This window comes from Pleurodeles waltl, chromosome 6 (assembly GCF_031143425.1).
Source record: "Pleurodeles waltl isolate 20211129_DDA chromosome 6, aPleWal1.hap1.20221129, whole genome shotgun sequence".
Lineage (NCBI taxonomy): Eukaryota > Metazoa > Chordata > Amphibia > Caudata > Salamandridae > Pleurodeles > Pleurodeles waltl.
In genome coordinates, this window is record NC_090445.1 from 1,601,758,450 (window position 1) to 1,601,771,860 (window position 13,411).

General features: G+C 45.1%; 1 protein-coding gene across 1 annotated transcript in view; it reads left to right on the top strand.

The window, feature by feature from the left end:
* Nucleotides 1-13,411, top strand: part of LOC138302186 (amiloride-sensitive sodium channel subunit gamma-2-like) — a 188,967-nt gene that overhangs the window by 55,951 nt on the left and 119,605 nt on the right. Inside the window, exons 5-6 of the mRNA XM_069242533.1 lie at nt 1,918-2,022; nt 11,528-11,648. Coding sequence (XP_069098634.1) covers nt 1,918-2,022; nt 11,528-11,648 — 226 coding nt within the window. The remainder of the gene's footprint in view (nt 1-1,917; nt 2,023-11,527; nt 11,649-13,411) is intronic.

Below are 13,411 nucleotides of genomic sequence, written 5' to 3' on the forward strand. Positions count from 1 at the left end.
CTAGTTAAATTCTAACCCCCGTGGTATTGGTTTTTATCGATTGCAATACTTATTTTTAATAATATAAATGTAGTATTAAAATAATAACTATAAAGGTGCTAATATTAATAATTACCCCTGATTCCGAGCTACTTGTAATGTGGGACTTAGAAGAGGTTTCTCTCACAGACCCGAAAAGCACCCACAATTTATTATCATAAACACACCTTTGCCTACATATTGAATTCAAAACTGCACTTTCCTATTTTTGGGTATTTTCAACCATAGAAATATATTATAAATATGTAAGTCAAAAATACCATGAAACAGGAGAGCTAAATGGACGTGTGACACTGAGGCTGAGCAAATAAATATACATCTAAGTACAACAAAACCTGAGAGACTCACTAAAACTAAATCAGAACCTGTGTGGCATTTACTTATACTTCATAACATTTCAGAAACTAAGGGGCATATTTAAGCAAAGTGGGACTGCACACAGTGGAAGGGTAGGGGGCAATAGCGTAATTTTTTACGACGCTATTGATGTACTCTGCAGGAGTAGCACCAACAATATGACGCTACTCCTGCAGAGTACATAGGGGCCCATTGTAAACAATGGTGTGCCCCTTTTTAATGCCTGCTCTGAGCAGGCATTAAAAGTGCGAAAAAAATGATGCAAGGAAATCTGTTAGATTTGGCGCAGGCATAATGTAGTGCAAAGGGTTACAAAGTGGCGCAATGCATGCATTGCGCCACTTTGTAAATATGGTGCAGGACTTAGGCCATCTAACGAAACATTAGCGTAAAAAAAAAAAAAACGCTAATGTGTCGGTAGATGGCACTAGGGGCTCTTAAATATGCCCCTAAGGGTGTCAGTTAGATCCAGGTGCGTTAACTGCCTGCCTGGAAGGTCAACAGAAGTCCTGGCCTCCACCCTCATCACCTTCCCCTGGAGAGAGGACTGCACACCTTATCTAGAGATCCAAACCTACCTGGCAGCAATCTGTGTGTCAAATGTGTAACCACCATATTATCAAATGCACTTTCGTCACAACGGGCTGCCATTTTATTTTCTGCTCACCTAGCATTTTATTTTGATTTTCAGAAACAAGCCTCAAACAAGGGGGTGTTTCTGGAAAGCAAGGTAACAATGGTCCTAAGACACTAGAATCTTTCTCCTTGCTCGATGAGCCATTGTTTGTTTTCCCTGACCATGTTCACCACGCCTCACAAAGCAGACTAGACAGAGAAAATCAGTGGCAGCAGTGCTTAATTTTGAGGACCGGCCCTATTCTTCTGCCCCATGCATTTGCTGCGAGCAAAAGACACGTATGGGAAAGACAGAGGAAGAAAAAAACGAAAAAGCGTCACAAAGGGAGAAAGCCGAAAGCTGCTAAAGTTAGCTGAAGGGGCAGGGAGTGACTGTAAATGGATTGAAGAGGCCTGAGATGGCTTCAGGATTACTCTGCCTCTGTATTCTGTGTTCCCACATTTAATTGCAGCAGCCGTGTGTTTAAGAGGAGGGCTTTGGGCACCGGCATGTTTTTATTTACAAATTAGGCACTGGCTGGCAGTAACTTCAACTTAAATAAGGCAGTACCACCACCACCACAGCGACCCCGCGGGCCAAAGTCTGACCTTTTTTAACAGCACAATCAGCTGAGGCTCCACCACCATTAAAAAACAACTGTTTCCCTACCACAGATTGCTGCCGGGGAACCACAACCCGAGAGACTCATGACTAATACAAATGAGTAATTTTTAGACATTTTTTTCTCATCACCGTTCCACATAACAGGGAAGGCAAACTCTTCCATTTTATTTTTGTATGAAGTAAATTTCCCTGGTCCAGCTCACAGGTGAGGCACATAGACAGATGTGCAAAAAGACACTAAAAAAAGCAATAGACCAATGCAGCATGTTCATTTCTTTCAGGTTCACATCAAGAGACTGAAATCACCATACAGCAGCCACTGCACAGACGGAGAGAACATCAGGAATTTCTACCAGGACAAGTATGCCGCAGGGTACACACGAGAGGTAAAAGTACATATGCAGACTACGCTACCAATGCCAAACGTGAGCCTAAAGACATCTGGACACTTTCTTTGGTCCAAAGATGTCTTCCCAAGGTCAGGAGTAGGAGAAAGAAAATGGCTACTCGGTAAACTAGCGTCAACAGGACAATGAAAGTATCAAACCATGTGGTGCCTGTGGGTACCCTGGATTAGTGACAGCTGGTGGTTTCAAAATATAGCTTTCCATGAAGGCATTACTGTTCAGAACATTTACGTAGAAATTGTTCACGCACTACAGTCAGACATTCATTGGAATTGAAACAAATTGACATGTCAATTGATAGGTGTCTTAAAAACCTTGAATTTCACAATCAAATAGACTCACAATGCTTGAGAAACCTAATTTCGCAGCCTACATGTCATATTGGACGTAGCTCACTTCTATCCCAGTTTTTATCCTGGTTTTCTTGGAAGCTCGGTTGTTCGCCCTGTCCTCATGAAGAACTGTTTTACTGACTATTCCATTTTCCTCGTGTGCAATGGGAAAGAAATGACAAGTGATCTCACATTGTTAATAGCAACAGAGTTCCTAACTGACATTCACCGGGGGGAGACCCTGGTCTGTATAATTAGGGTAAACAATTGTGGTTCTAAATGAGGTAATTTCAGAATACAGAACACTTTAGATAAGGTGAAAATCTTTTTAACGACACAGTGGATTGAATACATCCTGAAAGGAAAAAAATATAAAAACAGTTTAGCAATAGAGACGGTGGCACCCAGAGAACACCAAACTAGTTTGATTAAAAGCTTGAAGTAGGAGATTTTTATGGTGTCGTTTACATACAATATAGGTTGGGAATTCCCGTGTTCAGATTAGAGGGCTAGTAAACTGAAGGACAAGATTACAAAGGGCAAACAAGGTTTATGTTTGAAAGGAGCTTTAAAAGAGCTGAAAGAATTGGATGGGGAGGAGCAGAAGGAGGTTATCAGGGACGAGGGTCAAAGCTTTGTAAAGAATGTAAACATTTACGAAGAAAGAGAGGGAGTTCACTGGTATGAATGATGCAACTGCGGAAAAATGCAAGTAATGCTAAAAAGCAAATCAAAGACTTCTCTCTTGACTAACAATCTCCCACTTACTGATACCGATGTCAGGTCTCCTGCATTCAGTTGAGCCCACCATCCCTCAAGTGCTCCGGAAATATCTCCTCATTCTCGTGGCACTGATTACAGTGGAAATGAGTGAATCTCAACTACATTTCTATTTGATATTCTAGCAACACGGATACGTTTAGAAATTGAGTCTCTGAAGTTAGAGTCCCAAGATCAAAATTCTGTGCATGAAGAACAAGAAAGAGGAGACAAAAATAAGACGGGTAAAAAAGTGAAATAATGTTGTGTAAGAAAAGGGGATAGAGAAATTAACGAACAATCGGAAAGAATAACCTGACATAGAGCATGTGAAAGAGGAACATATAAGAATGGTGCCTGTTTCTTTTTTCAAGCTAACCTAATATAAAGGTATAAAGCGTACTGCCCCGGTGAAGGTCTGGACTGTTCATGGAGAAGTAGGCTTTTCTAGTGAAAGAGTGGACACATGATTCCTGCATTAGTTATCCTCGAAGTAGTGACCTGGCAGCAATAAAGGGGGTTCGGGAAGATTAACACACCCCTCACAGAGACAAGGATGGTCCATGGTAGATCAAGTGCTACGCAAGAACGGGCTACCATACCACCTGGCCAGTGATTAATCTTTATTTCACCTCTTTTGTGACCACTTTTACTCTTGTCTTACTAAGTATTAAGGGAGTCATTTAGATCTCGTTGGGTGGTCTGACAGCTCGCAAGGTCAGCGAAGGTCCCAGTGAGTGATAACATTTACACATTCAGGTCAAGTTTAGACATTTAGAAATGTGGCAAAGGAGCCAATGTAGAGATTCTAGCCTAGTTCGAGGGTCTTCGTGCGACAAAAGTGTATCTGCAAAGAGACGGCTGATATCTATTAATCACCCCTAACTCTGTCTCTGCCCTCACCTCACAGAATATACAGGCGCTTCCTTCTAGTGCTCTGCTTTGAACAAACGCATCAGATATAATGTTAAATGCCATGGGAGAAAATCAAGGACAGAGAAGAAAAAAAATCCTTGTAATAGACACAGGAAGAAGTACCACAAGATGATTAAGAAAACCAAAAGGGCAAGACTTTCCTAACGAATCAGGGAGAACACAAGTCCAAGTTAGGAGAGCTGACAGCAGTGCTTAATTTGAGCAGGGTTTTAGAGATGGAGCCCACCAGCACTCTTTTTTGGGGACCTGGACCTCTTTTTCACTGTCAGACTTTGACCATAACAAGAGAGACAGGCAGAAAAGGGGAGAAGGAGGAGTAAGAGAAATACAGGGAAACAGTGACAAAAAAGGAGGGATAAAAAGAGCCTCAAAGAGTCATATAAAGTGTCAGGAAGTGTATGATGGTGGATGAAAGGGGCAAGAGGTGAAATCAACAATAGACACAGTATTTCGCAATCCCAACAGTCAGCAGCACCAGTGCTGGTCATTGGACCCTGGCACTTATTCTTTTTCAAACGGAGCACTTGGTGCTGGGCCCTTGAGTGAACATGTGGACTTACTGAAACACCCAACTCTGCTAAGGGAATTTGTGAATCTTGTGTTTCTGTTTTTCTCCACTTTTCTTGCAAAGGCATGAGAGTGGGCCTGGGACAAAGAGCAGGACTTTGCAGCAACTAGACCACTGACTTCGGATAAGGGGGTGCACCAAACCAGGATGTCTGGCAACTGTTGAACTACAAGAAAACCACCTACAGAGCAAGTGGCAAGGAACTTGGAGTAAAAAGCTAGACTTGGAGTGGGGAAGGAGAGCATGAGGAGGAGAGACAAGGTGTGAGGTGCATCAGTGGAAGAGTAGACAATGGTCGACCAACTATAGAGTAGAGGCCACAGAGGAAAGAGTAGATGTGAAGTGGACCAGTAGAGGTTGAGAGGATGTGGATGAGGTGCAAAGAAACCCATCAGAGGTGGAAAAGGTACAGAAGAGAGAAGAGGTCAAGGTGGACCACCAGAGATAGAGTGGTCATGGAGGACCAAGGGGGCATGAGGAAAGTCAGTGAAGGAGGAATAAGAACGTAATAAAACTGAGACAGATGCATCTCAAACCCATCCCAAGACCCAGATGCCACCAGGTGAAGACAGTGAGTCACCAGCTGCCACAATCCTATTGAGAGATCATAGCTTAAGGCAATTCTTGGAAAATTACCTTTCCCTAATTCGCAAAGTACCTGTGTCCTTGGGGAAAATAATAAAATGTATTTGCAATTTTTGCTATAGGCATTTTTCACCAAGAAACATCTGTGCTTTTACCTTTTCAGCTAAAGCTTACCTTATAGTAAGGTCTGTTCAAAAGCTTTCTTTTGCTCTAGATCTCCCTTGTCTATGTCAGTCTAATTGTTTCTTGCTTCTCTCTGGAATTCCTATCTGTGCAACAACCTTCCGGTCCTGAACCTCCTGGTGTGCCTACTATTCCATGGTTGCCATGAAGCAACAACAGATGGAGCACACTCTTTTTGAAGTACATGGCAAGAGTGATGGTCTGTTTTCTGGACTCAGGTTTCCCTTCTCCCCTACAGGTGCTCCTTTATATTGCTGTGCTACAATAATCAGCCCCAACCTATTCTTCGGGAAAAAAGTAACTGCTGTTTAGGGTACTTGTCCGATATTGCTATGCTGCTATCTCTTGTGACTAAGGGCTGACAATGATTCAGGTCCCAACTAACGTCAGGGGCATCAGAAGAATATCTCATGGCACATAAACTATGGCAAACAATGATCACACCTCAGAAATCTCAATGAGAGGTTGTTCATTGGCCCTAATTCCTTTTAGTGTCATTCCACCAGGCTGCCTCAACTAGTTGAGATCAAGAATGCTGTTGTCTTGACTAACACCTTCATCCTTGAATTTCTACATTTTAACTGACCCTCAGCTGTGATTGCACCAGGGTACCCAGTGAGCCACAGCTTGCCTGTTCCTCTGTTTGGACTAGTTCCTGGGCTAGCTTTGTCTATTTTCTGACCTGTTCCAACTGTTATCTGCTTGTTTGCTTGCTGCCTGCACTGCCGACCCCCTGTTCCTGCCGATTCCAAGGCCAGACCACCCCAGGGCCCTACTTAATGCAGGCTGCAGCGTGACCGCAAGCAGTGGGCGAGCCACAGGTGTGCTGAAGGTGTGCCAAAGGCAAGCCTGTCCACATCTGGGCCATGCCCAGTGCCAGGAACCCTGGTCCTCTGGGCACCCACAGATAGTCCGCTGAGGAACGCCTTCATCTCAATCACAGACACCACCAATAGTGCTGCTGGTTCGCTGCACTCCACTCAACGGTTGGCGTTTTCACATGCTTTCACTCCTGCTTCACCTGCCATTGTACTCTTGCACCCTCCAGCCATTCCCACTACACAGCACAACTCCTGACTCCACCACCCGCACACACACTTCGCACGATGCCTCACCTGCTCACCAACAATCACCTGCTGGTACGATCCTCAACACACACTCTCCACAAGCACGCAACTGAGATCTGGGACCTCATCCACTCCCACGCACCAGACCTCGTCATCTTCACCAAGACCTGGCTCAACCCTTTATCTGCCCCTGACATCGCCAACACCATCCCACCAAGATACAAGATCCTGTACCAGACCCAAACCACAAAACCAGGTGGTGGCATTGCCATCATCCACAGAGACACCATAAAGTGCACCACCACAAGCGACCCAGAAATTGCTTTCTTAGAATACCAATATTTCAAGCGGCAGCCAGAAGGCAAAACCACCATCAGGGGGATTCTTGCATACTGGCCATCAGGATCCCAGAACAATTTCAACAACCTCCTCACTGACCTCGTCACCCCATTCATCATAAACTGGAAAGACTTCTTCCTCATGGACGATCTCAACTTCCATCTTAACTACCCCACAGACTCCAATACCACAGACCTACTAGACCTACTAGACAGCCTACAAAACATCAAACTCACTTAGCTCGCAAAAGGGCCCAAGCAATGTAGCGGGACACACCCTGGAACCCATCTTTACCTCCAGTGACAAAATCAAGGTCAGCTACGTCTTCCTCAGCCATGTTTTCCCGCTCACTTGGATGGACCACTTCATCATACACTTAAACATTTCGATAGCATCGACCACACCGAGAAAGAGACTAAGCACCACCAGCCACAGCTGGAAGTAGGTGACCAAAGTCACACAGCTCAACACCCTCCAGCTTCACCCTCTATCTTCTCCAATGACACCAACAGAAACAAAGAGTCTTTAAATAACAGGATCTCCACCAGCACAAGCATCCTTGCACCCCTCACAAACCCCTCACAAACACCAATTCGAAGAGGGCAGACAAACATGTGAGCCGGTACACCGAAACACTCAGAGAGTCCAAGAGGCAATGCAAACAGTGAGAAAGAAAATGAGAAACTCACAAGAGACCGTCTCCAGGAAGGCAGACAATACCTCACTCAGGAGCCACCACCACAAACTGAAAGAGACCAAGAAGAAAGTTGTGACCTAGAGGAACTGGAAAATCAACACATACTTTTATATAAACTTTGATATCAAGATCACCTGAGTCAGGTGAGTACTTTTCGAGTTATGAATTTTTAGAGTTTTTAAAAGTAGACAGTGGATTTTTTAGGAAGCTGCAATGCAATTCTACCGAGGAAAACAAAAACGACAAATCAGGTAGAGTACAGCAACTTGCAGGACCAATCTCCTGGACTTCAGGTGAGTTTGGGGCAAGGACCAAGGCCACACCAACAATTCACCTCTGGAAGCTCTTGTGCGTCCAGGTGCAGAGGTGTGTTACGACGTTGGGTGTCCCATTCAAGTCTATGGGGATCAGTCTGGTTACAAAGTTGCTGCAGGGATTGACTGGAAGGACAGTCCAGGGGAATCCACACGGAGGCTTAACCCTTGAGGTCCTCGGGCATGTGGGGACACCGTCAGTTCACTTCTCCTTGGGCTGTAGGGTGCGGGTACAGGGGTGTCTTCTGGCATCACGTCCAGTACTGAAGTTCCTCATGGTTGCAGGCGGGCTCACAGAAACACTCTGCAGGCATGGACTGGGGGTCCAGTCCGACTAAGCCAACAAGTGGGCACAGGTCTCACGAAGTGGGGAGATGTGGGAACATCCTTGGTTCTCTTCCCCTAGGTCCGGGGCAGACAGGTGCAGAGGTGTCCTAGGACATCAGGTCTTTGTTTCCTGGTTATTTGCAGCTGCAGGGGGTCAGCAGAAACAGTCTGCAGATGCCATTGTGAAGCTCCTCTACTCCAAGGGAGTTCCTCCTGGCGATTGACAAGTACTGGCAGCTCCCCCAGTTTCGTGGAGGCTGCAACGGCAGGACAGGTCAGTGGGTCCTCAAGGGTCGGGTGCAGCAGGCAGGCCAGCAGGGTTGGCTCCAAGTGAGTTGTACTCCTCGGTTCTTGGGTTCAGCAGGCTTCTTGTCCACTCCTTCTTTTGCGTCCAGGGAAGATCTGAGGATCTGGTATCAGGGTGTCCCCTAAATCCTCAACTTAGGGGGCGTTATGGGCAGTGAAGAGTAGAAGCCAATGGGCTATTTACCCTTAGGGTCACTACACCCCCAGATGACCACTTCCTGTGGGGAGTCGACATCTCCCTGTCCAAAGGTCCTACGTTCCTCCACACGCAAGATGGCAGAACTTCCTAAGACGTGTCCACTTCAGGCTGGTCACCCTAGGGGTGTTCCCAGTCTGGAATGTGATACGCCTCCTGCATAGCTAATTTTCCCTCTTGTCCAGGTGCCAGATGGCCCTGGGGCTGTGGGGGTTTTCTTCTTCCTCTGAGAAAGGCGAGTCTGCATACCAAAGGCGGTGGGTTACTTTGAAGCTCCTGCTATGGAATGCAAGTCATCCTATGGGGAGGGATGGGTAACACCCCAGCCCAGACAGAATTCTGTTTCTGACCTCTCAAGAGCAGAGGCTCTGACCCTTGGAGGTCAGATTCTTGTCTGTTAGCTAGCCAGAACCAGTCAGTGAGCTCACCAGCAGTTGGTAGGTTTTTCAGGGGGAACCTCTAAGATTCACTCTGGGTGCATAGAATCAGTGAGGGTTTATTAATACGAGATGGTTGATACCAAACATCCCTGGGCTCAGAGAAGCCACCAAGTAGCTGGGGAACTTGTATTGACCAGTATCCAGCACACATATTTAAAATGGCTTCCCTGCACACTTACTATGTCTAAGGCTCAACAAAGACATAGTAGGGGCATATTTGCTAATGCATATATGCCGTCACTTATAGTATAATGCACCACCCTGCCTTAGGGCTGAAGGCCAGCTGTAGGGGAGACTTACAGATATTACAAGCAGTGTTTTAGGGGACATGGCACACAAGTGTGTGCCATGTTGTATTTTCAATTTTGGGAGCACCTTGTCATGCAGCCTGCAGTGGCAGTCTGCATAAGGTTGGTGCTGGGTCCCTCAGAGCGGCACAAGTTGTGCTGCAGCCCAAAGGTACCAGGGGTACCATTTACTAGGGACTTACAGAGGGGCTGAAGGGCCTAGTCACTTGGGGAACAAGTGCCAGGTGCCTTGTTTTAGCGAAAGAACACTGGCACTGCGGACCTGGTTAGCAGGAGCCCAGTGCACTTCAGTCAAAGTTGCATCTAAAAACAAGGTAAAAAGTCTGTTGGGGGGTGTACTGCAACCAGAACTCAGCTCCCTACAGTGGCTGTGAATAAAACAACTGTCCAGGTAAATTTGCTACGCTGTCTGGAAAATGGGGTGACAAGTGTGGAACAGTCATCTAAGTTCTTAGACTTCTTTGTCAAATGCCATCCCTGAATTTCTGTGAATCCACACATACCCTTTTAATTTACCAAGGCCTTTTGAGCCACCTGAAGGGGAAATGGCAGGTTTTGTGTTGAAGTATGAGTAGTAAGATAAGTTTCTGAAGACAAGGAAGTGAAGTGACCAAATGCTCTTAGCACTGCTTCCATAAATACATTGTTTTCTTGAGTTAATGGTTTCTAGGACTTTCCTTTGGATATGTATTTTGAAATTACAAAGGGCATTCATCATTTAAGGGTTGGCAAAGCAGAAAGAACGCCACAAGTTGGTGGTCCTCCTGTCCCTCAAACCCTTGGCTCCCCTGCTCTATTTATAGCTGGGAAAATGCTTAGTTACGGTCAGGGAGGAGTCTACTGGCTTCACCAGCGGTAACCCCGACCCTGCGGTCTATCTGCCGCAGGACCGCTGGGTCCCCGTGTCTGTTGTTCGGCACTATTGAAGGTCCAACAACCTTGACTCTTAATCACTGCGTTTTGAGTTTGTGGTCTCTGAACAAAAAAGTGTACTAAGCGGATGCTTTCCACAAGTGCTTGGTAAACTTCACTGCTGTGAAGCGAGCCACCTCCACAGCAGCTCCTTTCTGAACCAGGTGGAGACCCCTAAGTAGGGTGGACGGTCGTCTGGCAAAGGAGCAGTGTTCATAACCTCTGCCCCGCTGGCAAAATGGCGGGATGGCGGACCGTCGGCAAGGCCTAAATGTATTCCTAACTATTGTGTGGACAGGTACCTGACGCTACTCATACGATGCTGCATAATCACCCCCTCAGAGAAAATCTACGGAGTTACGTCAGATGTGATGAAAGTTGTTTAAAGTTTCACAGTTCATCTTGTGTTATTATTTTCACTACACAGGTCTGCCTGTCCTAATTGTAGGTCCCACCAAAAACAGAAATGTCCTCTTTACCCTGAACTGGTTTTGTTTGTATTCTCTAACGTCAGTGCTGCATCAACTTTTCATTTATTTGGTACTTTCCCAAACATATAGGTACTGTCTTTTCTAGCTCTTCTAAAAGGTTAAGACAAAAGCAATATAGACCCTTGGCAAAGGAATGGGGTTTGGGGGGGGGGGGGGTGGGGGGGGCTATGCACATATAAAAGGTAACTTTCACCTCATTGGCGATAAATGTCACTCTTGCTAAACCTCGCCAAAGCAAAAGATGTATTCAGTATTTTTTATTTCAACTGGGTACATTTTAGGATGCTTGCTATTTCACCAAGGAGAAATTTGTTTTTGGTGGGGGGGGGGGGGGGGGCGGTTAGAATGAGAAGTTACCGCTGTACTTGGAATTCTGGTCCCTGCACAAAGAAGTATTTAGACAGAGACTGAAATTTACTAATCGATTTATAGGCAGGGCTTCACTGCCATTCTTGGTATTTAGGATATGTGTTGTGTTTAGTATTTGTACTATTTATAATTGTCCTATTATAGCAGTACACCTTTATGGAAAGTTGACTGCAGGGTGTTCCAATGACCTCATGAGATTCTGAGTCCATGACAGTAGGCTTGGACTCGGAACTGTGTTGATCTCGGATTAAACTCAAGATTTAGAAGTATTTCCTGTGTTTCCTTATTTCTGTGTTTTGAAGATACAACAACATCTCTGCTTGCCATATTAATACCTGTTTTCCTTTCTACTAAGGCTTGTAAGAGGACGTGTGCTCAGATGAGTATAATGGAGCACTGCGGTTGTACTCATTGGGAATTTGCAGCACCCAAGGAGCCGGTCTACCCAAAGTGTAACCTCAGCCTCGCAGGAGTCAGTAAGTCATTACAGAGCACTGTAAGATGTTCAGCCACAGACATAGGTTGTACACATTGATTCATGCTGGACAAACCTGGACATCCCTGCAGGTACCTGTGAGGTGTTTGATCAGAATATCGAAGGAAGCTGTGGTTCATACACTATAAGTATGTGATTTTTGGGGTTTCCTTAGGTGACTTCACAGTTTTCTCATAACATTTATTTAGAGTACCATATATTTAGCAATGTGTGAATTTGTTCTACTTCTGTACCGCTTCTGCTCTTGTCTGTTTGAAACAGTACATCATGAAAGCATGATAATATTGTTTACTTACACCTGCTGTTACCTGTGGGTTGTCAAACCTTAACTTGAACAAATATAGGAAGACAATTTGTTTATGTTATTTTTAATCTTTGCAACCAGTTTTCCCCCTAAAAATTCCACAAAGTACTGCCTGGTGAGGTTTGCACAAGCAAAAATTAGCCTGTGTGTCTCCCACCTTGGAATACAGAGGCACTGAGAAAGTAAACATGCTGGTAGCGATGTATTGAATCCATCCCCACTCCCATTTCCTATGCTGGTCCTCATATTCACCTTCCTCTGAGAGCTACTCACCATTCAGATGTCTTGTGCTCAGTTACAGCTACATCATTGTATAGTAAACGTCTTGCAAGTGCCTCATTTGGACGCTTATCTCCTTGACTGTACTTAAAGTTCTTGTATAATAGTGTGTGTTCCTGTTTTTATAACCTTTGATGGTTTCAGTTTCTCAACACCATACTTTCTGCTTGAATGAGCGAAAGTATGCTCTCATCAATTTATTCTTATAATTGTGCCCTCCTCCCATCATCAAGCCCTCTCCTCCAGAAAACATCTTTCTGTCCCGGGCATATGGGGCAGACCTTAACGACTTATTTGTAGACCTCCCCTGATATTATGAGTGCAAGACAAAAACATAATCTCCTCTTCATCACCGACTGTCAAATCTTTTTAAGACCCCACGCTCAAGCAAACCTTCCCTATTTATTTATAGCTGCCAATCTGCCATAAACCATCAGATGGCCCCAGGCACTGACATGTGTGCCCATGAAATACTTCTGCCATGCCTGAAGACATTGCAATGAGTGCTCTTGGGCGTGCAACTAGCAGTTTCAGGTTAGAATCCCAGCAGAGTGGGCTCAGCCTTGATAAATGGGCTGGTTACTTGGCAGTAACCTTCATTAAGCTTTGTCTAACTTCTCCCTTTTTTCCACCCTGTGGATGTTCCTTTGGGCTGGGCCTTTTTGTAATGCTGTAGTCTCTTAAAGTGACACATCCAATAAAGAAGTAAGCAGTGGCAGATAGAATGGATCTGTCTACCACAAAACATTAAAGGCTTTCCGATCTTGACCAGAATCTCCAAATATCACACATAAGTGGCCAGGTATCTTAAAGGGACTAGAACAGGGGTCTTCAAACTGCAGGGCGGGGCTCCTCTAGAGAGGTGCTCAAATGATCCCCGGGGGGACACCAGAGTCTGGACAAAAGAAGCATTATGGTGATAACAGGGCTTTGTTTTAAGCTGAAACAAATTGGTAGCAGTAAACCATTCTGTAATGGGCCATCACTAACATGTTTTGTCATTTAGATCCAAGCTGTGACTATGTTGCATAAGGGAAGGGACTCCGAATACTCTTCAAAACCCCCACCCAAACCCCCCCACTTATAATCACACGTTAGTTAGGCCTGTCTGACCAGAATAGTATGTTTGGCATTGTGTATTTGATTGCAGTTTTCAAACA